We start from the raw sequence: 25,990 nt of genomic DNA, 5'->3' as shown, positions 1-25,990 counted from the left end.
ATAGAATAGAATAGAACAAGGAATAGAATAGAAATAGGAATAGAATAGAATTAGAATAGAATTAGAATAGGATAGGATAGAACAGTAGAATAGAATAGAATAGAATAGAATAAGAAATAGAATAGAATAGAACAAGGAATAGAATAGAAATAGGAATAGAATAGAATAGAATAGAATAGAATAGAATAGAATAGAATAAACAGAGTCGGAAGGGACCTTGGAGGTCTTCTAGTCCAACCCCCTGCTTAGGCAGGAAACCCTACAGCACTTCAGACAAATGTTTATCCAACCTCTTCTTAAAAACTTCCAGTGTTGGAGCATTCACAACTTCTGGTGACAAGTTGTTCCACGGATTAATTGTTCTCACTGTCAGGAAGTTTCTCCTTAGTTCTAAGTTGCTTCTCTCCTTGAGTTAGTATCCATCCGTTGCTTCTTGTCCTGCCCTCAGGGGCCTTGGAGAATAGCTTGACTCCCTCTTCTTTGGGGCGGCCCCTGAGATATTGGAAGACTGCTATCATGTCACTCCTGGTCCTCCTTTTAGTTAAACTAGAGGATGGAAGAGACCGTGTCATGGTTGCATCTTGGCACACAGCTTCCAAATCAGAAAGGGCCTTCCCCAATCAACGTAGCTAGGAATTGCGGGAATATTTGCCCCTCGTAAAGAACAGCATGGATCAGGTTTCCTTCTCCCGTCGTCGTTTGCTCTGTGCTCGGAATACCCACTTTTGAGAAAAAAAGAAACCCGGAGAGAGAGGAATTAAATCAGCAGCTTTTGAGATCATGATTTGTAAAAGGGAATAGAACACTTTGCCCCCCACCCCCCAAGTGGCTGATGGAGGTCAACAGCTCTGACAGATGTGCAGATCCTGTTTCTCTTGCAGGATTTATGGGACAGAAGCAATCTTGTTTTAAGAATTTGCACGTTAACCTTTAGAGTATTTCCCACCTCTGTCTATCTCTCTGTGTCTCTCTTTCTCTGTGTGTGTGTGTCTTTCTTTTTCTCTCTCTCTGACTCCCTCTGTCTGTCTGTCTCTATCTCTGTCTTTTTCTCTCTGTCTCTCCCCCCGCCCTCCTGGAATGGGGGAAAAAAAACCCTCATCTGCATTATGCTTTATGGTACAGTTCCTCCGATGACATGGATCCCTTTGGCTTTTGCTGATCCACAGCGATCTTAATACATCCCGAGTCTTTTCCGTAGGTCAGAGAAGCTGATCCAGGCATCTTTCTCGGAAAGGTTCAAGAAATCCGAAAGATGCGATGGGGTGGTGGTGTTTTTTTTTTTTTTTTTTAGAAGGTTGCTCAGTCTGCTGAAAGGGCAAGAAAGCAACCTGTATCTGCAGCTAGCAGGGTGGATAAAAATCAATGGTTTTTTTAAAAAAATCAAAAAAAAAATCAGATTTTTTTTATTTAAATCGGATTTTTGTAATTTAAATCAGATTTTTTTGATTTTTATCGAATTTATTTTAATAAAAAACTTTGGGGGTAAAAATCTATCGTAAGATAGTTTTCTGTTTAAGATACATAAATAATTTAGTTTATTCAGCATGAAATGGAGCTGAGTTATGTAGCAGGAGGCTGTATATTCTGCAACACTGGGACTATCGGTGAGTCAAGAGTGGGTCAGAGGAGTAGCAGAGATGACAGTTGCTCTTTAAAAATTATGATTTAAATCGAGTGGATTTAAATCAAGCCTTTTTACTAGTGATTTAAATCATGATTTAAATTGCGATTTAAATCAACTCGATTTAAATCAAATCCACCCTGGCAGCTAGAGTCAGGATATACCTTACTCGCCTCAAAATTAGGTCTTAATAGTAGAGGGGGGCATGCATAAGTGTGCTATCGTCCCCGTCATTGTATTTTTCTTCTCTTATTCTTGTTCTCGTTTTTGTTTTGACAAATTCCAATCAGTAAAAAAAAAATAATAATTTCTGATATGTGGGCTTCCCATGATGCTTTCTGAACAGATCCTGTGTTTTTTCTAATGAACTTCAGATGCAAAGCAGAGAAATCATCTTAAAACATCTCTTGATCTGATTTTCCTCTAATAGGAGAGTCCGGAGGTGACTCTTAAGGTAGCAGATTGTTATAGCTCCCTCCTACTCTCCTGCTTTGACCTTTTAAAATTCTTGCCCAGGAGAAATTAAACCATTGGCCTGCAGCGTGGTAAATTCAGTAGTGTGTGTGTGTATAATAAAAGCTGTCTGCTCCAGCTAAGTGGAGCCCCCACTCTTTCTTCCTTTAACTGCCATAATTGATGGCTTCTTGAGGCCCGCTGCTCATGGTTGAAAAATCAAAGCATTCAGAGCTGTCCCTGCAACATGATGAGAAGCTGTGCAGGGAAAGTAGCTTAATACAGCAGCAGCCAAAATTGTAGAAACCTTTTTGGGAAAAGTGTATTTTCTAAAACTAGCTAATAACACCACTTTTGTTTTGGAGTAGTACCATAAAATTATATACTTTATCAATGGAAAGACAATTTAATTAAGAACGTAATGCAATAACTTTTACGAAGGATTTGCTATTAGAATAGCAGTTACAGCATAAAGAGGAAAAGGGAGAAAAAACGAGAAAAACAAAAATGATCAACATAGAAAAAATGAGATATGCAAAAATGATCACCACGTCAGTTAATCCTTAGTTGGGTAACCTTTAACATGAATGACGGTCTTACAACGTCTTCCCATGGAGTGAACCAAGTCTTTGAGTTCTGCAGCTGTTCTAATGTGAAACCAAGATTGAATGATGGCTTCTATTAACTGGGTTTTATTGCTGGGTCGCTTCTGACTAACAAGTTTCTTTAGTCTGCTCCATAGATTTTCAATTGGGTTAAGGTCTGGGCTATTCCCAGGCCATTCCAGTAGTGGAATAGGATTATCTTGAAACTTCCAAAAAAAAGTGGTGTTATTAGTCATCAAACCTCAAAAATACACTTTTCCCAAAAGGTTTCCACAATTTTGGCCACTACTGTATGTTCCTCGGTCTGCAGAAACGCTAACCAGCCTCCTTCCCCATTGGCCGTGGTGTCTGGGGAATTCTGGGAGTTGAAGTCCACACATGTCAAAGCGAACACCATTATCAATTAGCCACGTCTGCTGGGTCCTGAGCTTCCCCCATCTCCGCTTTATTAAGGCAGGTTAGATTCCAAGGGAATCTTCTCTTGTTTTTCATTGTCTGGTGGTACCCAGCTCCCTTTGGCCTATTACCCAAATGTAAAGCAGAATTAAATCCGGGGAATCAGTGGATGGAAGACCAACAGGAAACCGAGCGCAAGGGATGGGAGTTGCGGTCCGAGGACTATGGGTTCAGTGGCTGACCTCTTCTCTTAATTCCCAGGCCCTGCTAACACTTCAATCTGTGTGTCCCCAGTGCAGAATTTCCTCATTGATAAAAAAAAAATCCACCCCCTCTGTTCCCCAGAGCCACCGTGCACATCCAGGTGAACGACGTCAACGAGTACGCGCCTGTCTTTAAGGAGAAGTCCTACAAAGCAACGGCAATTGAGGGGAAGCGGTCTGACAACATCCTAAAGGTGGAAGCGGTGGATGCCGACTGTTCCCCGCAGTTCAGCCAGATCTGCAGTTACGAGATTGTCACTCCGGAGGTTCCCTTCGCAATCGACAAAGACGGTAAGGCAGGTGGCGGGCTTGTCATGGGTAACAGCCCCCAAATCCCTTTGAAGTGGCCCAGATCTCTATTTTAAGGCCCCCACGACAGAAGGCTGGGCTTGCCCAGGAGAAGTTGGCCAGGCCCCACTGTAGAGGGAAGTACCTCGAACCCATCCCATCGTCACTTTGGGGGGGGGGGGAGGGATTATCATAATTTCCGCTCTCGATGCAAGGGTGCCAATCATTTTTATTTGTGACCTCTATTTTTTTTAAATAACATTTTTATTGAGTACTAATGTAAAATACAAAATAAAAAATAAATAGGAAAGCAGTGGGGAGGGGAAAGGGAAAAGAGAAATGAGGAAGGGAAGGGAAGAAAGAAAGAAAGAGAGAGTGAGAGAGAAAGAGGAAGGAAGGAAGAAAAGAAAGAAAGAAAGAGAAGCGTTTATTCTATGTTACAGTAAAATAATAGAGCATTGACTCTGTTACAGTAAAATAAGGCATTCACATCAAATCACAACTTTTTGCTTTTTCCTGACAGCATAAACCAGCCATTCCTATAAAGGTCTATCAATCTAATTGGTATTTTTAAAATTTGCAATCTCTTAATTCCCCGTGGCAAAGGCCCGCTCTGTTTTTGAAGCCTGTCTCCTGTCTTTGCCAGGTTACATTAAGAACACCGAGAAGCTGAGCTTCAGCAAGGAGCATCAGTATAAGCTCACCGTCACGGCCTACGACTGTGGGAAGAAGAGGGCTGCCGAGGACGTGCTGGTGAAGATCAGCATTAAACCCACCTGCAAACCAGGCTGGCAGGGTTAGTCTTGCCCCCCCCCCTTCCCTCCTCCCCCTTCAGCCCCTTGCTTGCTTGCTTCAGGCACCAAAAACTGCTGGCTGCAAACTCTTGTCGATGGTTTCAGGCTGGAGCAAAAGAATGGAATACGAACCCGGGACCGGGGCCCTCTCCCTCTTCCCCAACATCCATCTGGAGACCTGCGACGAGCCCATCACTTCCGTCCAGGCCACAGTCGAGCTGGAGACCAATCACATCGGGAAAGGCTGCGACCGAGACACCTACTCGGAGAAGTCCCTTCACAGGCTCTGCGGTAAGCCCGAGAGATTTCAAGCTTCTCTGGGGGGAGTGGGGTCAGGCCAGGAGTGGTATTTGCTTACCTTCGCTACCGGTTTGCAAATGTGAGCACGCAGGGCATTCCGCGCATATGCAGAGCGTCAAAAATGGGACATGATGACATCTGGGCGGGTGGGTAGCCGCCGCTACCAGTTCGCTTGAACCAGATAGAACTGGCTGAATGCCACCACTGGGTCGGGTTAGGTGAGCGTCTCTTGGCTGCAGAACGGATGTTGAAAAAGGGGCGCAGAGGCCTTTTTCCTAACGTCCCCCCAGATCAGATAAACAAGGATGCCAGGTAAGATCTAAAGCAGGAGTGTCAAACTCGATGTCATTGAGTGCCGCATCAGGGTGTTTGACCTCGGGGGGGGGGCAGAGTGGGCATGGCCAGCTCGACATCACTCGTGTCGGGGGCGCCTGTGGCGGCCTGAGCGCTCTTCCAGGGAAAACGGGCTCCCGAGCTCCATTTTCGTCTGTGATGGCCTCCTGCAACCCTCTGCCAGCGAAAACTGAAGCTCGGTAGGGCTGCGTGCGGCCCTCCCGAGCTCCGATTTCGCTGGCTGAGGCACTGCGGGCCAGTCCTTCGCTGTTTCCAGGATGGCATTCCAGATCTAAGCATCCCGTTGGCCGGATCTGGCCCCTGGGCCTTGAGTTTGACACCCCTGATCTTGTTGTGGCCCGCGAGTGGCAAGTGGAGCTGGCAGCAGAGTCGGACAGTGAGGAGGTTGGGGAGGAACATGGGCCAGTCCTGGGGGTTGGGGAAAGCTCGGTCGAGGGCTCTGCGTCGGAGGCAGAGAGGGAGGTAGACAGCAGCGAGGTAGAGGAACAGCTGGAGCCCGTTCCCAGTGTGCGCATGCACAGAGCTGCCGGAAGACAAGAATAACTCAGCAATCAGGATCAACTTGGGAGTAAAGCTACACCTTGGAGGTGATTGGCCCCTCCCTTAGGAAACAAAAGAGGAGCGGACGGGGAGGAGGGCTCTTTTGCAGGAAACAATTCGTTCCTTCCATGACTCTGAGAGACCCTGTGCCAAGTTTTGCCTTGCACTGTGTTTGGAAACTAGTTACATGGCAGCTTTCCAAGCGAGATAAGGTCTATGTTGATAACTCTTCCTTTGAAAAACTCCTTTGGACAAACCTTGCTGACTGTGAATGAACGTAATTCACAGTCGTGTAAATAAAAGAGGTTTTGCCAGGACCAGTTCCTGCCTCCTGCTTGTTAAAGGAGCCTAGGTCAGAGCAGACCTAAAGCTTTTCTCTCAGTGCGGGTGGGGGTGGGGGTGGGGTGGGGGGCAGAGAACTGAAAATGAGCACCAAAATGAGAATTTCCCTGCCAGAAGGAGTGACCCGATAGCAGATCTGCTTCTTTCCGGCCTTCTTTTTTTTATATACTTCTTAATCCTGGCCTTAACAGGCGCTTCTTCTGACACCGCGGAGCTGCTTCCTTCCCCAAGCAACGCGGCCAACTGGACCATCAACCTCCCGACCGACAACGGCCACGAGAGTGACCAGGTCTTCGAGTTCAACGGCACTCAAGCCGTGAAGGTGCCGGATAGCGTGGTCACCATCAGCATGAAAGAGCCTTTTGTGATTTCCGTCTGGATGAGGCACGGCCCCGGGGCCAAGGAGAAGGAGACCATCCTCTGCAATTCAGACAAGACAGGTGAAAAAGGGGCGGGGCGGTGGGGGGGGGGGCAGGCACCTGTTCGGCTTCGTGATCTCACACACGCCCTGTGGCCTTTTCAGCCTCGCTCGGGATAGAATTGTTACGACGTCACAAAAGACTGCCCCGACATCTGTTGGAGAGCAATGAGCATTAGACTAAAACTGTGATGGCGAACTTATGGCACGCGTGCCCGAAATGGCACGCGGAGCCATGTTGCCTGGGACGCACGACATCGCCCGTTCCTCTTCCGGGTTTCTGGTGCACATGCGCACGCGATGATCAGCTGGCCTTTGTGCGGTAGTGCCGGAAACCGAAAGAGCTAGTCTGTGAGCCGGGAATGGGGCTTCCTCGGAATTAGGAGTGTCCAGAAAGAAGGAGGACCAATGGGAATTCTCCTTTCTCCACCGTCATCGGTCTCCGGGCAGAGTCTCCCTTGACTTCACCCACTGGAGGAGAGAGTTCCGCGCAGAGAAGGAGCCCAAGTTGGTTCTTCAGGCCAAGATCCCCCCTCCCACTTTCTCCGCTTCTCTCTCTCCGCAGAACTGGCTCTCCTCCTTCAGGTGAAGTCCCAAAGGACTCTGCCCAGAGACCGATGATGCTCAAGCAGGGAGAATTCCCATTGGTGCTGCCGCTTCTTCTGGCCCTTCCCACCTCCAAAGTCCAAGATCAACGCTTCCTTCCCCGAATTCAGAACCCCCGCTTCTCTTCTGGGGCTGGAAGCATCTGGTCGGACACACATGTGTATGACCATGCACGCCGTGAGCATGCGGGCCGCCAGCTGATTGGCATGTGTGCATGTGTGGCAGTAACTGGAAGACTTGGTGGCTAGCGCTCATGCGGGCAGCAGAAACCGGAAGTACCTTATCCGGCGCGTGCATGCCCCCCGGGCAGCTCCTCTTCCTGGTTGCGGCCCTGATGAGCACGTGCTCCCTTTTCAACACTTGGTGCCGTGCGCGTGAAGTGCTCCCTTTCGGCACTTGATGCCACGCCATCATTGGACTAAACTATCATGGTTTCTTCATAGTAACCGCGCCGCGGGTGTGTGGTTATTTCACCCTGTCTGGGTTTTTGTGCTCGTCGTGAGCTGGGGCTCTCCATCTGGCTGAGAGTCAGACGCCTTTGCTGCCTCTTCCTTCTCCTTAGCAGACGTCACAAGCTGATTATTTGGTATATTTGGAAACACAACCGAGCAGATCTGATTTTCTTTTTTTCCCCCTCCCTCCTCCCAAGAGAAGATTTTTCGGTCTCCCCTCCCCCTGTTCCCTGCCACCCTAGTCTTCTCCGAACAGGTTCAATGCCTGGGTAAGCAATCATTTCTAATGTGGGCTTGATTCCAGCAGAAATGTAATTGCTTGGGTTTTGCAAGAGAGCAAAGAGAAGGAGATGCTTTGGTCACTTGGCAACCAACCGACTTTGCAAAAGGCTCCCGTTTTTTTTCCCCCCGGCTAAAATAAAAGATTTGCTTTTCAAGCAAGCAAAAACGTTGACCACCGAGATTTACCTCCTGTTTCATCGACGTCTGACTGACAGTTGTGGGAATCGGTCGAGTCCACATTCCTTGTTGAAGTCACTGCGAGATTCTTTTGCTTTTTTGAGTTATAAGGAAGGAAAAGTTGCCTTTCTCTCCGTCTCGCTCTCTCTCTCTCTCTCTCTCTCTCTCTCTCTCTCTCTCTCTCTCTCTCTCTCTTTTTTTTTTTTTAAATTGGCTCCAAAGGGAATTTAATTAGGGAAGGATCAGGAAACAGTGACAATGTAGGCTGCGTTTATTCTGAACGTTGCCCTCCCCTCTGAATCCAGGGAAGTGGCTCTGGAAGAGGGAATTGTAAGCTTCGTTTCGCACCGTATCAAGTGTTTCCTGTCATTTAACAAGAGGGGATATCTGGGATGCTGGAAATAATTACATTGGAAAGGGAAGCTTAGAAACAGGAAATGATTAGAAACAGATGCTGGCTTGTTCAGAGTTCCGCGAAGGTCTCGCAGCAGAGAAATTCTTCCGTGGAGCTGTGTATTCCCACCCTGCACGTTGACTTCTGGCTCTTAAAACTTTCCTTTTCTCCTCCATGAGGGCTCCCAGACTTCCGCACCCCACGGCTAACGTTTATTGGACATTAATAGGCCAATTATGGGTCTGGAGATACGTTTTAAGTTCTTGTTTCTGGGTGTCGGAAAAAGAGAATGCTCTGGGCTTGGATGCTGTGGTACTTAGCTGGGGTTTATTGGCTCAACTCGAGTTGGCCTAGTTCCCGCCCAAGCCGGAGGGAAAGTTCTCCTGTTATTAGCTGAACGCTGGGCCTCTTCCAGATGTTGAGCGCTTCCCCCAAACCCAGCCAGGGGTCGTGGATAATGGCAATTGTAGTGACCAGCACTGGGAAATACCTCTGCCTTGCCAAGAGCAGCAAACCTACCTTACGCTGGACGTGTGAGAGGGGGGAGATGGAATGCTAATTCTGTTCTTTTCCTGCAGACATGAGCCGTCACCGTTATTCCCTCTACGTGCACAACTGCCGATTGGTCTTCCTCTTCCGCCAGGATCCCTCCGAGGGGCAGAGTTACAAGCCGGCCGAATTCCACTGGAGGCTGAACCAGGTGGGCGCAAAAAACGCTTCAGCCACCCTTCGTCGGCTCCCCTGCATGGAACCACAGCTCTTTCCTTGTTAGAAACTTTCAGATTGGCAAAATGGATGGCCTAAAGGGACTGTAAGTTAGGCCCCTTGGTTCCTCTAGATCAGGGGTCTGCAACCTTAAACAAAGAGTCATTTGGACCCCTTTCCCACAGAAAAGAAAACACCGGGAGCCACAAAAACCCTTCCCGTGACTGACTATTTCTTGAGTGGCCACAAAACTAGCATATGTCGTTGAATTAAATGTTCTGTTTTCTTCTGAAACTTTACTTTTCTTGGATTTATCTATGGTTGGCCTACCGGGATTTGAAAAGCTCAATAAATCGCGTTCCAGCGGGTGTCGCACATTGGCGGTTGTGATGGATATTTTGAATGACAGAGCCGCAGCAGAGGGGTGAAAGAGCCACATACGGCTCCAGAGCCGCAGGTTGCTGACCCCTGCTTTAGATAAAGATTGGTTGCCCACGATCAAGGGTTCAAGCCCATCCTACCTGGAGGCGCCCGATCTTGAATTGCTATCCGTCTGCATTAGATCCTCACTGGCCCATCAAAGCCAGAGTACAACCTCATTAAAATCTCCCTCACCGATAACTGTCCTGCCTTCCCTTGATCACCTCCAGCAACGGGTAACCCCTTACAGTTTCCTTGTCCTGTAATCCCACTGTCCACTTTACCTGTTAAGATCTAGCTAAAGCTAATGTCAACTGTCCCATTGGCGTACGCAGCAAAAGAAACTCCTGGGACATTATTTTACCAAGAGTATAACTTTACTGATAGAGCCATACAGGCACAGAAGTAGCGAAGCCAGTTCTGAAGTTTTCCTGGGAAAACTGCATAGTTAAAATCCTCCCTTTTTCTCCACCTGGGCCGCCCACTGTCCATTGTCCACCAATCCAGCGCAATCCTTTTGTTTTGGGAAACAGTCTGCTCGGATCAGAAGATTCTCATCGGTCGACCTTGAGGTGTCGAGATTCTCCCCGGCTACCGACGGTTCACATGAATTCCTCAATTCCCTCCCAGCCACCCATACATTCCAATCATGCCCCTCCCTGGTTCCTATGGTTTGGCTGCGAGCACAGCCAGTTGGCCATGACAGCTATGAATCTTTCACAGGTAAAGCTAGGAATGAGTCCCATCCTTTGGGAATAATTAAACGCTTGGCTCCCCTTCCAGGTTTGTGATCAGGAATGGCACCACTACATCCTCAATGTAGAGTTTCCGGCGGCCACGCTCTACGTCGACGGCGTTTCCTTCGACCCCTTCCCGGTGACCGAGGATTATCCGCTCCATCCCTCCAAGATAGAATCGCAGCTGGTAGTTGGAGCTTGCTGGCAAGGTAAGCGACGGCCTAAATTTTGTCTTACTGGCTCTTTTGTGGGACGGACTCCCATTGGGGGTGGGGGTGATGTCAAATGGCCTTCAACTCATCCAATCGGATCTCCGTGGCAGGAGCCAATAGGGTTGGTTGAACCAAAGACGTTCAAAAGAGTAGCTCGAGTTTAATGAGACATCAGACGACACAAGCCACTCCTTTTCCTGGTACTCTCCAGCTCAGATAGTTGCTTGAACAATTCTAAAGAAACAACTTATTGTCACCTTGAGAGCTGTTGGTGGACTGAAGAACTTGAACTGGGCCGGGAACTCAGACAGATTATAAAACCAGAAAGTCTTGTGAGAATTTTCTCGCTGGCTCTGCCTTTCCCATGATAAGAGTTGGGATGTTTGCCAGGATAACTCACTGAATGGCTGTTACGTAATGGCGGCTTGTTAAGGCGGCCCCTCCTGTAAAAATGTAGCAGCCCAATAGTTTAACTAACATTCAAAGCAAGTTAAAACAGCCGTTCCCCCGGGGCTGCATAAGGCTGAGTCACAAGATCAGAGATGCCCAAAGGCTTTTCCCCTCATCGGCATCCTCAGAAAATGGATGCTCGGATTAGTTTTAAGAAGGCAAGCGCCACACCAATGTTTTTGCACTGTAATTCTTCCTTTTTTATAAAAAATAAAAAATCCCCTAATGGCACAGTTTTTTAAGGACTGCTTTTAAGGACTTTTTTTTTTTTTAAATCAGGTTAGTGGGGGAAATGTCCCTTTTCTTTTCCGTAATCCTTCGCTCTCCATTGCTGTTGTGCGCGAGGTGCCATCCGAGGCTCACGCAGGAATTTGATAACCGTAATTGAATTTGTATAAGTCAATAGGGAGATTAGGTTTAGCTCTCCTTCAGACTTTATCAGAAAGAGGAAAGCAGCGACGTCACGGAGGGAAAAACGGCTCCGAAAATTCATCTTTGCGTTTAAGACGCTTTTTGGCTTGTCCTTCAGAATTAGATCAGGGGATGGAGTGTCGCCCCCCCCCCCCCCCCACAAAGGCCTTGCAAACTTTGCTGAGCTATTTTTATTTTTATATATTTCGAAAATCAATATAGTCCCCTTACTCGCTCACGGCGATTCTCGGCGGCTTACAACCAATAAAAACACAATATTGAAAAAAAATGAATTACTGTATTTTTCGGAGTATAAGATGCACCTTAGTTTTTGGGGAGGAAAATAAGAAAAAAGCTGATTGGCAGGTGGATCGGCCTCCAGGAATACCCCCAATCAGCTGTTCCCAGAGGTGAATTTTAGCAACAGGTTCCTTGGTTGTGAACTCTGTGCCTTGCTTTTTTTTCTGCCTCTGAAACTTCTGAAACTCTGTTTCAGAAAAAACTTCCTTTTCTGCCTCTGAAAGCCTCCGAAACAGCTTCAGAATAAAAGCCTCTGAAGCTCTGTTTGGGGGCTTCTTTTCTGAAGCTTCATTTCTGATGCTTTTTTTCAACCTCTGAAACCTCCGTTTGAGAAGCTGGACAGGGCTACATTCAGAGTATAAGACGCACCCAGATTTTCACCCTCTTTTTTGGGAGAAAAAGATGCGTCTTATACTCCAAAAAATACGGTAATTTAAAAAAAAATGACCTCCCACCCATTGGCGACAGCACATGATTAAATAATCCACTTGATGGGCTCCATCCCACTCTGGATTCCCCAGGCCCCGCTGGCAGAACCAAATCTTTAGAGCCTGTCAAAATGGGGGCCAGGCTAATTTCTGCAGGGATGATGTTCCAGAGGGGGGGGCCCACCACGGAGAAGGCCCTTCTTCTGTGTCCCTGGAATTGGACAAACTGGAATTCCAGGTGGGTGACCCCATCCGGGCCTTGAACTGCGACAGGTTAAAATATCCAGGCCCTACCTAACCCCTCCGTTCCTCTTTTTTCTTCTCCTCCTCCCTGTTTCTTGCTTCTCCGCAGAATATACGGGAAATGAGAATGACACCGACCAAGCGACCGAGAACCCTACAGGTTGCTGGCAGTCTAATTTTTCTCTTTTTTTAATGCTTTCATGTCCAAGGCAAGCTGTGGCTTCATCACATGTAGCATGATCGGCCAGCATTGCATTACTCCGGCCATTGGAGGGACACATAATCACGTTGCCGAGCTTGTATTTTTTTTTTCCCATTGCACTTTTCTTACATATATATATGTATATATATTCACTTCCTCTTTGGTTTCTCCTCCCCTCCCCTCTTTTAGCAATAACCCCTCATCACCCATTCATATGCAAGTTGATAAGCCGTGAAGGTGGCCTTGAAATGAACTAGCAATAGCCCTTAGAATTATATACCACTTCGCAGTGCTTCACAGCCCTCTGTAAGCGGTTAACAGAGTAAAACTATTGCCCTCAATAATCTGGGTCCTCATTTTACCGACTGTGGAAGGATGGAAGACTGAGTCCACCTTGAGCTGGTCAGGATCGAACTCCTGGCAGTGGGCAGAGTTAGCCTGCAATACTGCATTCTAACCATTGGGAAGGGAGGGAGGAAGGAAGGAAGGAATAGCATTTATATACTGCTTCGCAGTGCTTTACAGCCTTCTCTAAGCGGTTTACAGAGTCAGCCTATTGCCCTCAATAATCTGGGTCCTCATTTTACTGACCTCGGAAGGACGGAAGACTGAGTCCACCTTGAGCCAGTCAGGATCGAACTCCTAGCAGTGGGCAGAGTCAGCCTGCAATATCGCATTCTAACCACTGTGCCATCATGGCTCTTACGAACCATGGTTGAGAAATCTCCCCAAGTGGATGGTGGCTCCCGCAAGGTGGGACCTATCATGGACAGTGACTTCTCATTGGCCCATCGTTCGCTTCCTTTTGGAATTAAAACAGCCAACCCGAAGCAATGTCTCCGTAATTCATTTCCTGTCCAGTGAGGGCTCTCCAGCCATGGAAAGCCGCTGACCCATCTCGGTCTCTTAGCTCAACCTCTGTCACAGGCTCATTCTTGGGGGAGGCCTAGGGAAGGCAGATCCTAAGGAAGCTTCCTTTGGAGAAAAAGCAGGATCTAACCGATCCATAAAAGAGAAGAGAGAACAGGATAAATTGCAGAGGTGTGCACAAAATGGAAAACGTTTTCCTTCCCCCCCCCCACTCCCCTTTTAAAATCAGAGGCAAACCTCACCTTTTGGCCTTTCTCACGAACCCATTCTGTCAATGCAAGCAAACCTTTTCAAATAGGATTTTACAGGCTGGTGAGGATTAGCGGTGAAGTCATAGAATGGTTCACGTCCAATTTTTCTTCTTCTTCTTTTTTTTTTTTTTTTGGCTCCTCTTAGTGCGTCGCAGGCCGATGAGCAGATGGCTGCGTTCCCTGCTGACTCACCTGTCTAGTTTTGGAGGATATGACTTGCTACCTTTAACTTCCCGGTTGAGGCCACTGAATCATTCTTGCTTTAATTTAAAATATCCAGCACAGAGGCATCTTTTTATTATTATCGTCAACTTAAACAGTGAAACCGAAAGCCAAAGGAAAGGAAGTTAGATGAAAGTTGCTGAGAAGATGGGATTTCAGTGAAAGCGACATACATTTGCTTACAAAAGTATTTGTTTCAAAAAGTACTTATTTTGCGTGTGGATTTTTATCAATGGGGGTAATAGGAGAGAACTACTAGAACGGGGACACAGTGGCTCAGTGGCTAAGACTAAGATTGTCGATCGAAAGGTCGGCAGTTCAGCGGTTCGAATCCCTAGTGCTGCATAACGGGGTGAGCTCCTGTTACTTGTCCCGGCTTCTGCCAACCTAGCAGTTCGAAAGCAAGTAAAAAAAAATGCAAGTAGAAAAATAGGGACCCCCTTTGGTGGGAAGGTAACAGCGTTCCGTGCGCCTTTGGCGTTGAGTCATGCCGGTCACATGACCACAGAGACGTCTTTGGACAGCGTTGGCTCTTCGGCTTTGAAACGGAGAGGAGCACCGCCCCCTAGAGTCGGGAACGACTGGCACATACGTGCGAGGGAAACTTTTACCTTACTAGAACAGGAAAGAGTTCTAGATTTGGATAGGTTTTCCTAGGCTTCATCTGTGTTTTTCAACCTTAGCAACTCTTAAGATGTTTGGGCTTTAACTCCCAGAATATCTGGCTGGGGAATTCTGGGAGTTGAAGTCCACACATCTTAAAAGTTGCCACAGTTGAGAAATGCCGGTCTAGAGCAATTGATATGACCCCCAGGAATATTTCAGTACAACCCCCTCGCAAGGAGTAGAATTCAGCAATCGATCACAGGGTGAAAATTTAGCAATCCCCATCTGGTCCTCCTGTAATCCTGGCTTTCACTGCTGTCTTCAACCTGGACCTTTGATTCTTGCTGGGGGGGGGGAAGGGGGGGGGAAGGCCTCCCTTTCCAATCATCTATTTTAGACAAGCTATCTTAAAATAAAGGCCGCCCGACAGGTGTCCTTTTAAAGTCCCCTTGATTCCACAACAAAGCTCGCTCATCCCATCCCGGCCCCTCACTGCATGAACGAGCATCCGTTTTATTTTCCGTTCCTTCCCCATCTCGCGCTTGAGCATAACTGCGAGTCGACCTCCGGAACGGGCAACTGACTAACTGCATGCCGTCAGAAAGCAAACCTGAGCACGTTGCGTGAGTGACACCGGGCCGGAGAGGCCGTCGAGCGCCAAGACTAAATACGGCTGTTTTTCCTTCCTTCCTTCCTCAAGGTGGCGACCAGCGAATGGCTCAGTTCTTCCGCGGCAACCTGGCCGGCTTGACCATCCGCTCGGGGAAACTGGAAAGCAAGAAAGTGATCGATTGTCTGTATACCTGCAAGGAAGGCCTGGACTTGCCCACCACGGATGGCACCGCGAAGGGCCTCAAGGTACTGTTCTGTCCCAGCTCTCCAAACACAACAAACCCTCCGCAGTTAACTCAAATATTCCTTTATTAGGAGCCCCAGCAAAAAGTTTCTCTCTCAGCGCAGGCTAACAAGTCTGTCCAGCTGGAAGATGAATAGTTGTCTGCCACATCTATTCATCTCCGCCCCCTGCCTTTTATCCCCAGAGCTAGGGTGAGGTTTCGCTAGCAGCGGTGGCTCTTCCGTCCCAAGGACCAGCCCATAGATTTCCACTCCTCTCCTCTCCTCTGCCTTCTGCACATCCACGCGTCAGGCTGTTCCCAGCTGTTCCTCCTCTTCCTCATCAACCACCTCCAGACTTAGCTGTTGACTCTCCACCTGAGGGCTGACGGATAGCCCAGGCTCCGCCTCTGTCTCTCTCTCTCTGCCAGCTCCATTCCCTCTTCCCCCTCGGAGCTCCCAGGTTGCCCTAATGCTGACCCTGACTCCCACGTTTCCTCCTCCTCCTCTGATTCGGCTTTGACAGGCCATAACAGACACTCTCAGAATGCTGCTATGGAAGGGGCCCAATTGTGGGCCTTTGCAAAGGCAAAGAGAACCCGCTTCCTCCTCCCGATTGGCTGGGCTGCCAACTCCTAGCATCTCTGGGCCAAGCGAAGGACCAGCAAATAGTTCAAGTTTAAAATGTTCCTCGCTGCGCGCGCTGCTTAAACACTCCTGTTTTCTTACATTTTAGCAGCCTTGCCATTTGTTTATTTAGCTGACGGCAAATGTGGGGCCAAAAAAAAAGCACGTCACAATTACATCCTTGATGAGCAAACATGAAATTATTTACAAATTCAAAGCTGGTTTGGGCACTCGGTGCCGAAAAGGTTCGCCATCACTGGTATATATAGTCAATACATGATGGAGTTGCATAGAGAAAGTCTCTGAGGTTTCCCTGATTTGCATTCTGAAGAGGGGTGAAATCCTGTCGGTTTGGACCGGTTCGCCCTTTAGAGGGAGGAGGAGATGCAGGATAAAAGATATTTTAAATGCAGACTCGGCTTTGGGAACGAAGTAAAGCTAAGAAAGAGAATCGCAATGCCCCGCTTTGCACAATATGAGAGAGGAACGGACAAATTCCGGCAGGCTTTTTTCAGCTTCTGTTCTTCTACCTACAGCAGCAAACTAGCATTATTAACACTCCGCGCGTGGTTTGATTTACCAGAAAGGTTTTCTTCCCTTCCTAGCAACCTACGGTTTCTCCTCTTTTCAGATCCACATGAACCCCAGCCAGTCAGCCCTGAGTTTAGAAGGGGACGACCTCGAGAGGTTCGACAAAACCATGCAACGCATCTCATACGTGAATTCGCGTCAGTTCCCTACACCCGGCATCCGACGGATCAAAATCACAAGCACGGTGAAGTGAGTCTTTGTGGCATGCAGGGAAGAGGAGACGCAACCAGGGTGTCAGACTTCGCTGCTATCTCAAAATAAATGAATTTCCAAATTGCCAATCTTTAAGGAAATCTTTTCTTTAATTGAGCACAGCCACCAGATCATGACTCGATGTGGACAAGACTGACCTTTTGCCCCCCAAACGCCTCCCTTTCCGATCCCAAATCTCTGCTTCTCATTGGCTATCTTCCAAGTCATTCTTCAGACTTATTGTCTCGTGATTTCCCAGGAATGTCTCCCCCCTTCATTTCCACGACAACCCGACTTCAAAGGGATTTAGCAGGCAAAAGTTCAGAGCTTATCTCTCTCTCTCCTCTGCGCTCTATGCCAGTGTCGAAGCGCTGACACAGGGTTGACTCAGGGTGCTTGGTTATTGTGGGGCAGGACGTTTGCCTTGTGGCCTCGTTCTCTCCTTTTAGAGAGACCGGAAGTTTAGGGTGGGGTGGGATGGGATGGCATGAGATAGGATAGTATAGAAAATAGAATGCAGCATAGCATAGCATCAGTGGTGGGTTTCTAACGGTTCGCCCCGGTTCGGGTGAACCGGTAGCGGCAGCGGGAGGCTCCACCCACTTGCCCGGACATCATCATGGATGGTCTGCGCAGAAGCGCCACGCGCGAACGAAGCAAGGGCACGCGCACATGTGCTCACAGTTCCAAACCGGTAGCGAAGGTAAGTGAAAACCATTACTGCGTAGCGTAGCGTAGCATAGAATTTGATCCTAAGTAGAGGCAGATATTTCTCTCTGGGCAAACTGAGAATATATATCTGCTGGAAAAAAACTCTGCATTGGCGACAGGAAGGGCATCCGGCCAGTAAACAGTCAGCTCCATTCAGTTGCCCAGACTCCACCCCACAAGGGTCATTAAAAGAAGACGATTTGATAATGTGAAGAGTAATAACCAAGCTCAGGATTGGAGGATTATGTTGAAGGTGTTGAAGTTGTAGCACAGTTTTGTTCAACCTAAGCAATTTTAAGACATTCCACATGCTGTCTATGGAATTCTGGGAATTGAAGTCCACCTGCCTTAAAGTTACCTAGGTTGAGAAACACTGGTCTAGCGTTAGAGAGACCCAAGCTCTGCGCGTACTCTCTGATGGAAACCCACCACCCTGCTGATGGCAAACCACACCTTCTCTCCCCAGGTGTGCCGACAACGAAGCCTGCATCGCCATTCCGCTTGTGGAAGGCTACATCATGGTCTTGCAACCCGAGGAGCCCAAAATCAGCCTGAGCGGCATCAACCACTTTGCCCGTTCGGCTTCGGAGTTTGAGAGCCCCGAGGGCGTGTCTCTCTTCCCCGAGCTTCGGATCATCAGCACCATCACACGGGAGGTGGAGCCTGAAGGAGAGGGAGAAGAGGACCCTACAGGTGAGAAACATGGACGGAGCAGGAAGGGAAAGGCTGCCCGGAGCCCTGTTCATTTCTGAAGTGGCCGCTTTTCTCCAGAATGGAGCAAAGCAGCATCTTCTCCATAAAATGGAAGCGGAAGTTAATTTTTGGAATGTTTTCTCTTCGGCTGAGCTTTATTTTTTTGCTGTCTCCTTTTATTCTGCACTGAAAATTGGGGGTGAGTGGATGCTGCGTCAGATTCAACAGTTAATGGAATGGAAGGGAGGGAGAAAGAAAGGAAGGAAGGAAGAAAGAAAGGAAGGAAGAGACAGGAAAGAAAGAAGGAAGGAAGGAAAGAGAAAGAGGAAGGAAGGAAGGAAGGAAAAAAGAAAGAAAGGAAAGAGAAGGAAGGAAAGAAAGAAAGAAACAGGAAAAGAAAGAAAAAAAGAAGGAAGGAAGGAAGGAAGGAAGAAAGAAAGAAAGAAAGAAAGAAAGAAAGAAAGAAAGAAAGAAAGAAAGAAGAAAGAAAGAAAGAAAGAAAGAAAGAAAGAAAGAAAGAAAGAAAGAAAGAAAGAAAGAAAGAAAGAAAGAAAGAACTAGTGGTTAAGACACCAGACTAGAAAGCGGAAAACTCTGAGTTCAAGTCCTGCCTTAGCCGTGAAAGCCAGCTGGCTGACTTTGGGCTACTCCTTCTCTCTCAGCCCAACCCACCTCACAGGGTGGTTGTGGTAGAAGAAAATAGGAAGAGGGACATGTGTTGGATATGTTTGCTACCTAATTTGTACAAGTGATAAAGGCAGCCTACAAATAAATATAAAAGAACGTTGTGTATTTGGCAGTCGGGACAGGATAGATGAACAGAGGAAAACATCCAGCCTCCATCGTAGGCAGCCCAGATTTTATAGGCAAAGATTCCAGTCAGGGAAACAACTTGAGGGATGGATGGGCGATGTCATGCCAAAACCTAAAAGCCATTTCTTATTTCCTTCTTCCTGATCAGTTTTCCCTTTTCTTCTCCTTTCCAGTCCAAGAATCTTTGGTGTCCGAAGAAATCATGCATAATTTGGATACTTGTGAGGTTTCGGTCTTGGGGGAGGAACTGAACAGGGACCAAGAGAGCCTGGAAGTCGACCTGGTACGGCTGCAACAGAAAGGAATGGAAATGAGCAGCTCAAGCCTTGGCCTCGTCCTTACTGGTACGGCCCTCCCTGTCCCTTCACCCCTTGGAGAAGATTTACACGTTGCACTAAGCCATAACTATCTTTCCAGGACATTCTAGGTCCGTGATGGCGAACCTATCGCACGCGTGCCACAGGTGTGACGCAGAGCCCTCTCTGCGGACATGCCAGCCGTTGCCCGAGCCCAGCTCCACTGCACATGTACGCATGCTGCATGCCAGCCAGCTGATATTTGGGTCACTGCCACGTATGCATAGGTGGCAGGGCGCATGGGGCCACGCGTACATGTGCGGGGAGGAGGCAGGGCGCATGCACAGGGCACTCGCCTTGCATTTTGGGGTTTCACGCATGTGTGGCCTTCCCCCTGTGCCCAATTTTGCCAAAGCCAAAACGGGGCACGGGAGGGTCACGAGCCCCCCCCCCGCCCCATTTTGGGCCTGGAAAGCCACCTGCACCAACCTGGAAGCCAAAAATGGCTGGGGGGGCATATGCATGGGGGATGCGTGTGCTGGGGGTGGGGCACATGCGTGTGGGGGTAGGGGACATGCACAGGGGCGCTCGTATTGCGTTTTGGGGTTGCGTGCGTGTGTTTTGGGCCCTCGACGCCAAAAAAGTTCGCCATCACTGTTCTAGGTCCTAAATCATGGCTTGCAATCTGCGACAACCGGTTTTTGTGAAACACGGCCTCCTAACCAGCATCGATTTTTAGCTGACCCTGTGTCTGTTCTCCGCAGGGGTGGACACCATGGCCAGCTACGAGGAAGTTTTGCACTTGATCCGTTACCGTAACTGGCACGCTGTCTCGCTCTTTGACCGGAAGTTCAAGCTGGTGTGCTCGGAGCTCAACGGACGCTACGTTAGCAATGAATTTAAGGTGGAAGTAAGTGAAGGAGTCTCCTCTACTGATACAAGCTTCAGGACTTTTGGGTTTTGTGAATCTGGGCTTTCCCCGTTTGGATGTATTGTGACCTGTTGATGGGGCAGAAGTAGACTTGTCTTTAATGGAGGAATACCGGAGATGAATGCAGGAGGAGAAACCACCAGTTAATCCTGTGAGAAAGGAGTTTAAAATACCGTATTTTTCGGACTGTAAGACGCACTTTTTTGTCTCCCAAAAATGGGTGAAAATGTCTGTGCATCTTATAGACCGAATATTGCCAAAGCCCTGCCTACCCACCAGCCGTTTTTGGCCTCCGCACGCCCCATTTTTCAGCCTTTCCTGGGCCTTTTTTCAGCCCGTTTTCGAGGCATTTTTTGGCCTGTTTACGAGGCTTTTTTCCGCCCTTTCATTTTCCAAAAAAAGCCTCGAAAACAGGCCAAAAAAAGGCCTCAAAAACGGGCCGAAAAAAGCCCCAAAAATGGGCAGAAAAAAGGCTGGAAAAGGCCTGAAAATGGGGTGTGCGGAGCCCAAAAACCTTTTTGTTGTTTTCCTCTTCTAAATTTAGGTGCGTCTTATAGTCCAAAAAATACAGTAACCATCCTCGAGTGCACTGGGTATAAGAGGGGGGCAAAGTTTCTGTTCCTTTACCCCACAACAACAACAAAAAGCAGCACCTCTGGAATCCTGGAGTGGCCTCCTTCCTGATAGGACTAATAATCCCATGCAGATAATCCTCGACTTAATAACAGTTCATTTAGTGACCATTTGAAGTTAATTTTGGGAAGCGGACCCTCAGATCAGGACGTATAGACCAGTCAGCAAGGCGCACACACAAATCAGGTTTCTGCTGCTGGTTTCCTAAAAACTCTTGTGTTCCCCTTTCTCTAATCTTGTATGTGCCAGGTAAACGTCATCCACACGGCTAACGTCATGGAACATGCCAGCCATATTGCTGCTCAGCAGCCCCAGTTTGTGCAGCCTGTCCATCATTCCTTCGTTGACCTCTCCGGCCACAACCTCGCAAACCCTCATCCAGGGTTTTCTGGTAAGGACATATCCCTTCCTTAAATCTCCCCGTTGCCATTTCCAACAGCTCCTCAGTTTTTGGAGAGGCAGCTGTTGAGATGCCATTAAACCAGTGTTTTTCAATCTAAGCCACTTTCAGACGTGTGGACTTCAACTCCCAGAATTCCCCAACCAGCCCTGCTGGCTATAGGGAATTCTGGGAGTTGAAGTCCACATGTCTTAAAGTTGCCAAGTTTGGGAAACAGCATTTTTAAACCAAATTACATCTAAGCAGCATTTAAAAGATGCTAAAATTTAGGCCTTCCTGTCGGGATTAGGAACAGCTCCCTAGCTTTCTGAAGCATATCTGTTGTGAAAATTGAATAGAAAAAAAACGAGGATATTCAGGAACGTCCCATCACCAAACTTCAGACGTCAGTCTCCTGTTTGTTGCCACCGTGTCATAAAAATGATGGCAAACCTAAATATACGGACAGTGGACCGCTGCAAATTACATTGTTTGCTCCCTTCCTGTCTTGGAATTTTCCGGCTCTCGAGAACGGGTAGCAATTAGAAACTTACTCGAGGCAAGATGCTCATTTATGTGGAGTTTCCGGACTTCTGCAGAACCACTGTGTGAATATGCAAGCTGGGAACTACCATGTTTCCCCGAAAATAAGACCGTGTCTTATATTAATTTTTGTTCCAAATGACACATTAGGGCTTATTTTCTGGTTAGGGCTTATTTTTGGGGAAATACAATACTAAATGCGTCTGTCTGTCTGACAATCTTAACTGGGGCTTATTTTTGGGGTAGGGCTTATATTAAGAGCATCCTATAAATCATGCTAGGGCTTATTTTCTGGTAGATCCCTGGTATATGAGTTAGCCCGTTCTGCTACTCCTCTTACATCCATGCAGATTTTGCTCCCCCAGATCAGTTGCCTCAAACTCCCCCCGTCCAGAACAGGTAAAAAATAAATGCGTTGCTGCATTGCTTGCCTTCCCTTCACACCTAACTCCCTCCCTCCTCTGAACACGCTCTTCCCCAGTGGTTCCCAGTACCGCCACGGTGGTGATCGTGGTGTGCGTCAGCTTCCTGGTTTTCATGATCATCCTCGGAGTCTTCCGGATCCGAGCAGCCCACCAGCGGACAATGCGGGACCAGGACTCCGGGAAGGAGAACGAGATGGACTGGGACGACTCTGCCTTGACCATCACGGTTAACCCCATGGAGGTAAAAGGCTGGTTGAGATCTCGGCTCATCCCAAGTTTGGAGTCACAAACCGATACTCTCATTATAACTTTTGAGTTGGGTTGGTTGGAGCTGTCAAAGGTAGCGGCGGCGGGGGGGAGGATTTTGGTCCCATCTTTTTGAAGTGACCTACCATTTTCTTTAATAGCAATAGCCCTTAGACTTATACACCACTTTATAGTGCTTTACAGCCCTCTGAGCGATTTACAGAATCAGCCTCTTACCCCCAACAATCCAGATCCTCATTTTAACAACCTCGGAAGGATGGAAGGCTGAGTCAACCTTGAGGTGGTAAGGATCGAACTACTAGCAGTGGGCAGAGTCAGCCTGCAGTACTGCATTCTAACCACTGCGCCACCACAGCTCTTAAAAGCAGCAGTAAGCCTATTTTACAGTTTCCATGACTGACTTCCCTCATATGAAACTTCAAAGGCAAGGAAGGACCCCATTGTGTTGGGAAAATTATCCAAAAATTGGGCTAGTTCCTCTCCGTATTATTGGTTGGAAAGCCGTTCCTGATTCTCATCTCTGTATCTAACACCCACGTCCCCTTTCACACCCACCACCCAAAATATCTCTTAGTGATGCTCTATCCTCCTTTCCATCCTTTTCTCCCGTAGCCTAGCTCTCAGATGAGACTTGACTCTCATCCAAGAGTTGAATCTCCGGGTGTAGGGCAGAAGGGCAGGTGACTGCCGCCGTGGGATTCTTGTGGCCTGCCAGCAGAACTGGCAGCCAAGTCGGACAGTGAGGAGGTTGGGGAAGAACGTGGGCCAGTCCTGGAGTCTGGGGAAGGCTCGGACGAGGGCTCTGCATCGGAGGCAGAGAGGGGGCCAGGGCCATCTGGGAGTTATCAGCTACCTCGGGAGCTAGACAACAGTGAGGCAGAGGAACAGCTGGACCCTGTTCCCAGTGTGTTCATGAGCAGAGCTGCCAGAAGAAAAGAACAGCTAGGAAATCAGGGTCGACTTGGGAGTAAAGCCACAAGTGGACAATGAATGGCCCCTCCCATAGGAAATAAAAGAGGAGCAAAAGGGGAGTGGACTTTTGCAGGAAACAATTCGTTCGCTCGGTCGGTTGGTTCAGGAGTGTGAAGATGTGTCCGTGAATCTCTTTCCTTGCACAGCACTGCCTTTGGAAAATATTTACATGGCAGCTTTCCAAGCCAGATAAGGTCTGTGGTCATAAGTTCACCTTTGAAAGACTGAATGCCAGGCCTTTGCTGAAGGGGAATGAGAGGAATTCACATTCGCCTTTAATAAAAGGGGTTTTGTCCGGACCAGGATTCTGCCTCAAGCTTTTTGGCGAAGCTTAGGTCAGAACAGTTCTCTCTTAAGGGTGCCCCCGAACAGGAGAGACCCTTGAGAGACCCCGTGCTTCTCTGTTTCCCAGACCTATGAGGACCAGCACAGCAGCGAGGAGGAAGAGGAGGAGGAGGAAGAGGAAAGCGAAGACGGGGGCGAGGAAGACGACATCACCAGCGCCGAATCGGAGAGCAGCGAGGAGGAGGAGGAGGGGGGCGAGCAGGAGGAGGACCCCCAGCACGTCAACCGGCAGCAGCAGTTGGAGTGGGACGACTCGACCCTGCCCTACTGAGCCCCACACGCTCCCTGCTCGCCTCGTCGGTTTTTCTTTTCGTTTCGTTCTTCCGCTCCGGAGAACGCCAGGACAAACCACTTCCCTTCCTTTCAGGGGGGCCAGGGGCCAGACAGTCTCCCTGGCCCCATTAGAGTTGGCCAGTCTCCCCTTCCTTTCCCACCCTCTCCCTCCCTCCCTCCCCCCCTTCGTGTGTCGGGCATATCCTTTCCCAAATCCCTGCCTGTAGAAATGTAGCTAGCACCTCTTCCTCTTTTCGGTGGCCCCATCCCCCCACCAGTGACTGGATTGTGATGATTTCCCTTTTCTTTTCTTTTTTTAACTTGCAGGGCCTTAGCCTTGTGCTTTCTGGCCCCAGACATCTCCCTCCAAAGGGCCTCGGTCATCTCGGCTGCCCCCTTTTGCGAGCGACGTTCCCGGCCCGCGTCCCCATAACGGGTGGCTCTTAAAGCAGCCGCCGTTTCCGGCTTGCAAGAGGAGGCTGTTTTAATGAACCGCTGGGAAAGGCGTGTCTTCTCAACACTTCTAAAACAGGCCCGGATCTAATGCTTCCCCCTTCTGGTTTTCCCTCCGCTTTAAGACTTAACTTCTATTTTTTATTTTCTTTTTATTATTTTATATGGGGATGTCCTCTTCCTCCCCTTCCCCACCTCTTTTTTCTGGGGTGAAAGCAAGGACAAAAACAACCACCCCGTTGCTCATTGGTCGACTTGAGAGCTAACCTATTTTTATTATTATTATTTAGTCTTTTTCTTTTTTAAAAAAAGAAAAATCGTGGTTTGATTTTAGCTGATTTTCAGTTGTCTCGGGTCCTCCTTCCAAACTCTTCCCCCCCCCTTCCTCTCCTTCCCGACTCCTAGTGCATGTTGTAAAATGGCAGAAAATGGGGGGAATCAATATTTAGGAGATTTAACCAAGACTTTTTAATATTTTGTAAATACGTCGGAACTATGTAATTATGTCACTTGTGGTAGTGAAAACATGGCTGGGTTAGGGAGGGAGGGAGGGGAGGGGAGGGGACGACGACCGCGCGGAGGTTTTAAAAAAAACCCAATAATGACGCAGAAATCACGCAGCATGGCATAGCGATTTCAGGTTTTGTTTTTTTTTTCCAGAATTTTCCTAAGGGCAAGAAGCCTTAGGGACAAGTTTTTAAAGTAGTGCAGAGAAATGAAACGACCACCCGAGCCGACGGACTTGACTGCGATTACACACGAGGTCTGTGGGTGGGGTTTTTCCCCCCTTTTTTAAAAAATAAAATAAAATAAATGCATCTTTCTTTCCAAAAGGGGGGGAAAAAAAGAAAGAAAGAAAGAAAGGTGGTTTATCCTCTCGTCCGCCTTCGGATCCAACTCCCGTTTGTTATCCTCGGAAGCTCGGTGGCTAACCGCTTCTGTCGTTGTCGTCGTCTCGAAAGCAGGGAGGAGCCCTTTAAACGTGGCCCTCTCCGGGGTTTACACTACAACTTTTCTCAGGAGTTGAGCCCAAACCAGGCCAAGATCCAGAAAGCTGCGCGGTCCCAAGTTCACCTCAGCTTCCTGAGGGAGGTTTCTGTACTGGCGCCATTCCTCGTTTTTTGTTTTTGTTTTTTCTTTCCTTTCTTTAAAACACTCCTGTTCATTCCTGTAGCTACTACAACACTAACTTGAGAGATGTGGGTGTCTCTTTATCTCTGGCTTATTTTTTTTTAATTATTATTGTTATTTTTATTGAGGGAAGAGGGGGGAGGGTCTTTGTATACCCCGAATTGGATTGGGGGGGGCTCTTCCTTTCCCCCCCTCAAAGTGATCGCATCAACATTCCAGATGACGTTGAAAAGAGTGGTCCAAGACGGGGGGTCTCCAACCTTGACAACTTTTAAGGCTTGTGGACTTCAACTCCCAGAATTCCTCAGTCAGCAAAGCTGACTGAGGAATTCTGGGAGTTGAAGTCCACAAGCCTTAAAAGTTGCCAAGGTTGGAGACCCCTGATCCAAGAGATGAAAAACAGACCTAGCATTTCATAAAATCTTGCCTGGATGATTAGTGCCAGAAGCAGAAAGATTTCCCCCCAAAGCGGATTTACACACCGGTAGTGGCAGGAAATGTCATTCTCTTGGGGTGGAAAGGGTGTTTTTTGGGGGTTG

The 25,990-nt window shown here is 48.1% G+C and overlaps 1 protein-coding gene across 4 annotated transcripts in view; it reads left to right on the top strand.

Annotated features, from left to right (window-relative positions):
* The window catches only part of CLSTN1 (calsyntenin 1), a 47,078-nt gene extending 21,873 nt beyond the window's left edge, over positions 1 to 25,205 (top strand). For 2 of the 4 annotated variants that reach the window (XM_060682420.2, XM_087878889.1), the window contains 15 exons: positions 3,421 to 3,629; positions 4,273 to 4,422; positions 4,526 to 4,711; positions 6,148 to 6,396; positions 8,864 to 8,985; positions 10,194 to 10,356; positions 12,301 to 12,351; positions 15,043 to 15,200; positions 16,435 to 16,583; positions 17,764 to 17,990; positions 18,977 to 19,147; positions 19,864 to 20,009; positions 20,913 to 21,054; positions 22,067 to 22,251; positions 23,662 to 25,205. In XM_060682420.2, coding sequence (XP_060538403.2) covers positions 3,421 to 3,629; positions 4,273 to 4,422; positions 4,526 to 4,711; positions 6,148 to 6,396; positions 8,864 to 8,985; positions 10,194 to 10,356; positions 12,301 to 12,351; positions 15,043 to 15,200; positions 16,435 to 16,583; positions 17,764 to 17,990; positions 18,977 to 19,147; positions 19,864 to 20,009; positions 20,913 to 21,054; positions 22,067 to 22,251; positions 23,662 to 23,865 — 2,512 coding nt within the window. In that variant the 3' untranslated portion in view covers positions 23,866 to 25,205. The remainder of the gene's footprint in view (positions 1 to 3,420; positions 3,630 to 4,272; positions 4,423 to 4,525; positions 4,712 to 6,147; positions 6,397 to 8,863; positions 8,986 to 10,193; positions 10,357 to 12,300; positions 12,352 to 15,042; positions 15,201 to 16,434; positions 16,584 to 17,763; positions 17,991 to 18,976; positions 19,148 to 19,863; positions 20,010 to 20,912; positions 21,055 to 22,066; positions 22,252 to 23,661) is intronic. The other 2 variants (XM_087878890.1, XM_087878888.1) reach the window with 1 other exon arrangement.
* The last annotated feature ends 785 nt before the right edge of the window (positions 25,206 to 25,990 follow it).

Source organism: Pantherophis guttatus, chromosome 15 (assembly GCF_059756535.1).
Source record: "Pantherophis guttatus breed Tessera chromosome 15, ASM5975653v1, whole genome shotgun sequence".
NCBI lineage: Eukaryota > Metazoa > Chordata > Lepidosauria > Squamata > Colubridae > Pantherophis > Pantherophis guttatus.
The sequence above is the reverse complement of the archived record's forward strand: the minus strand, read 5'-3'. Positions and strand labels throughout refer to the sequence as shown.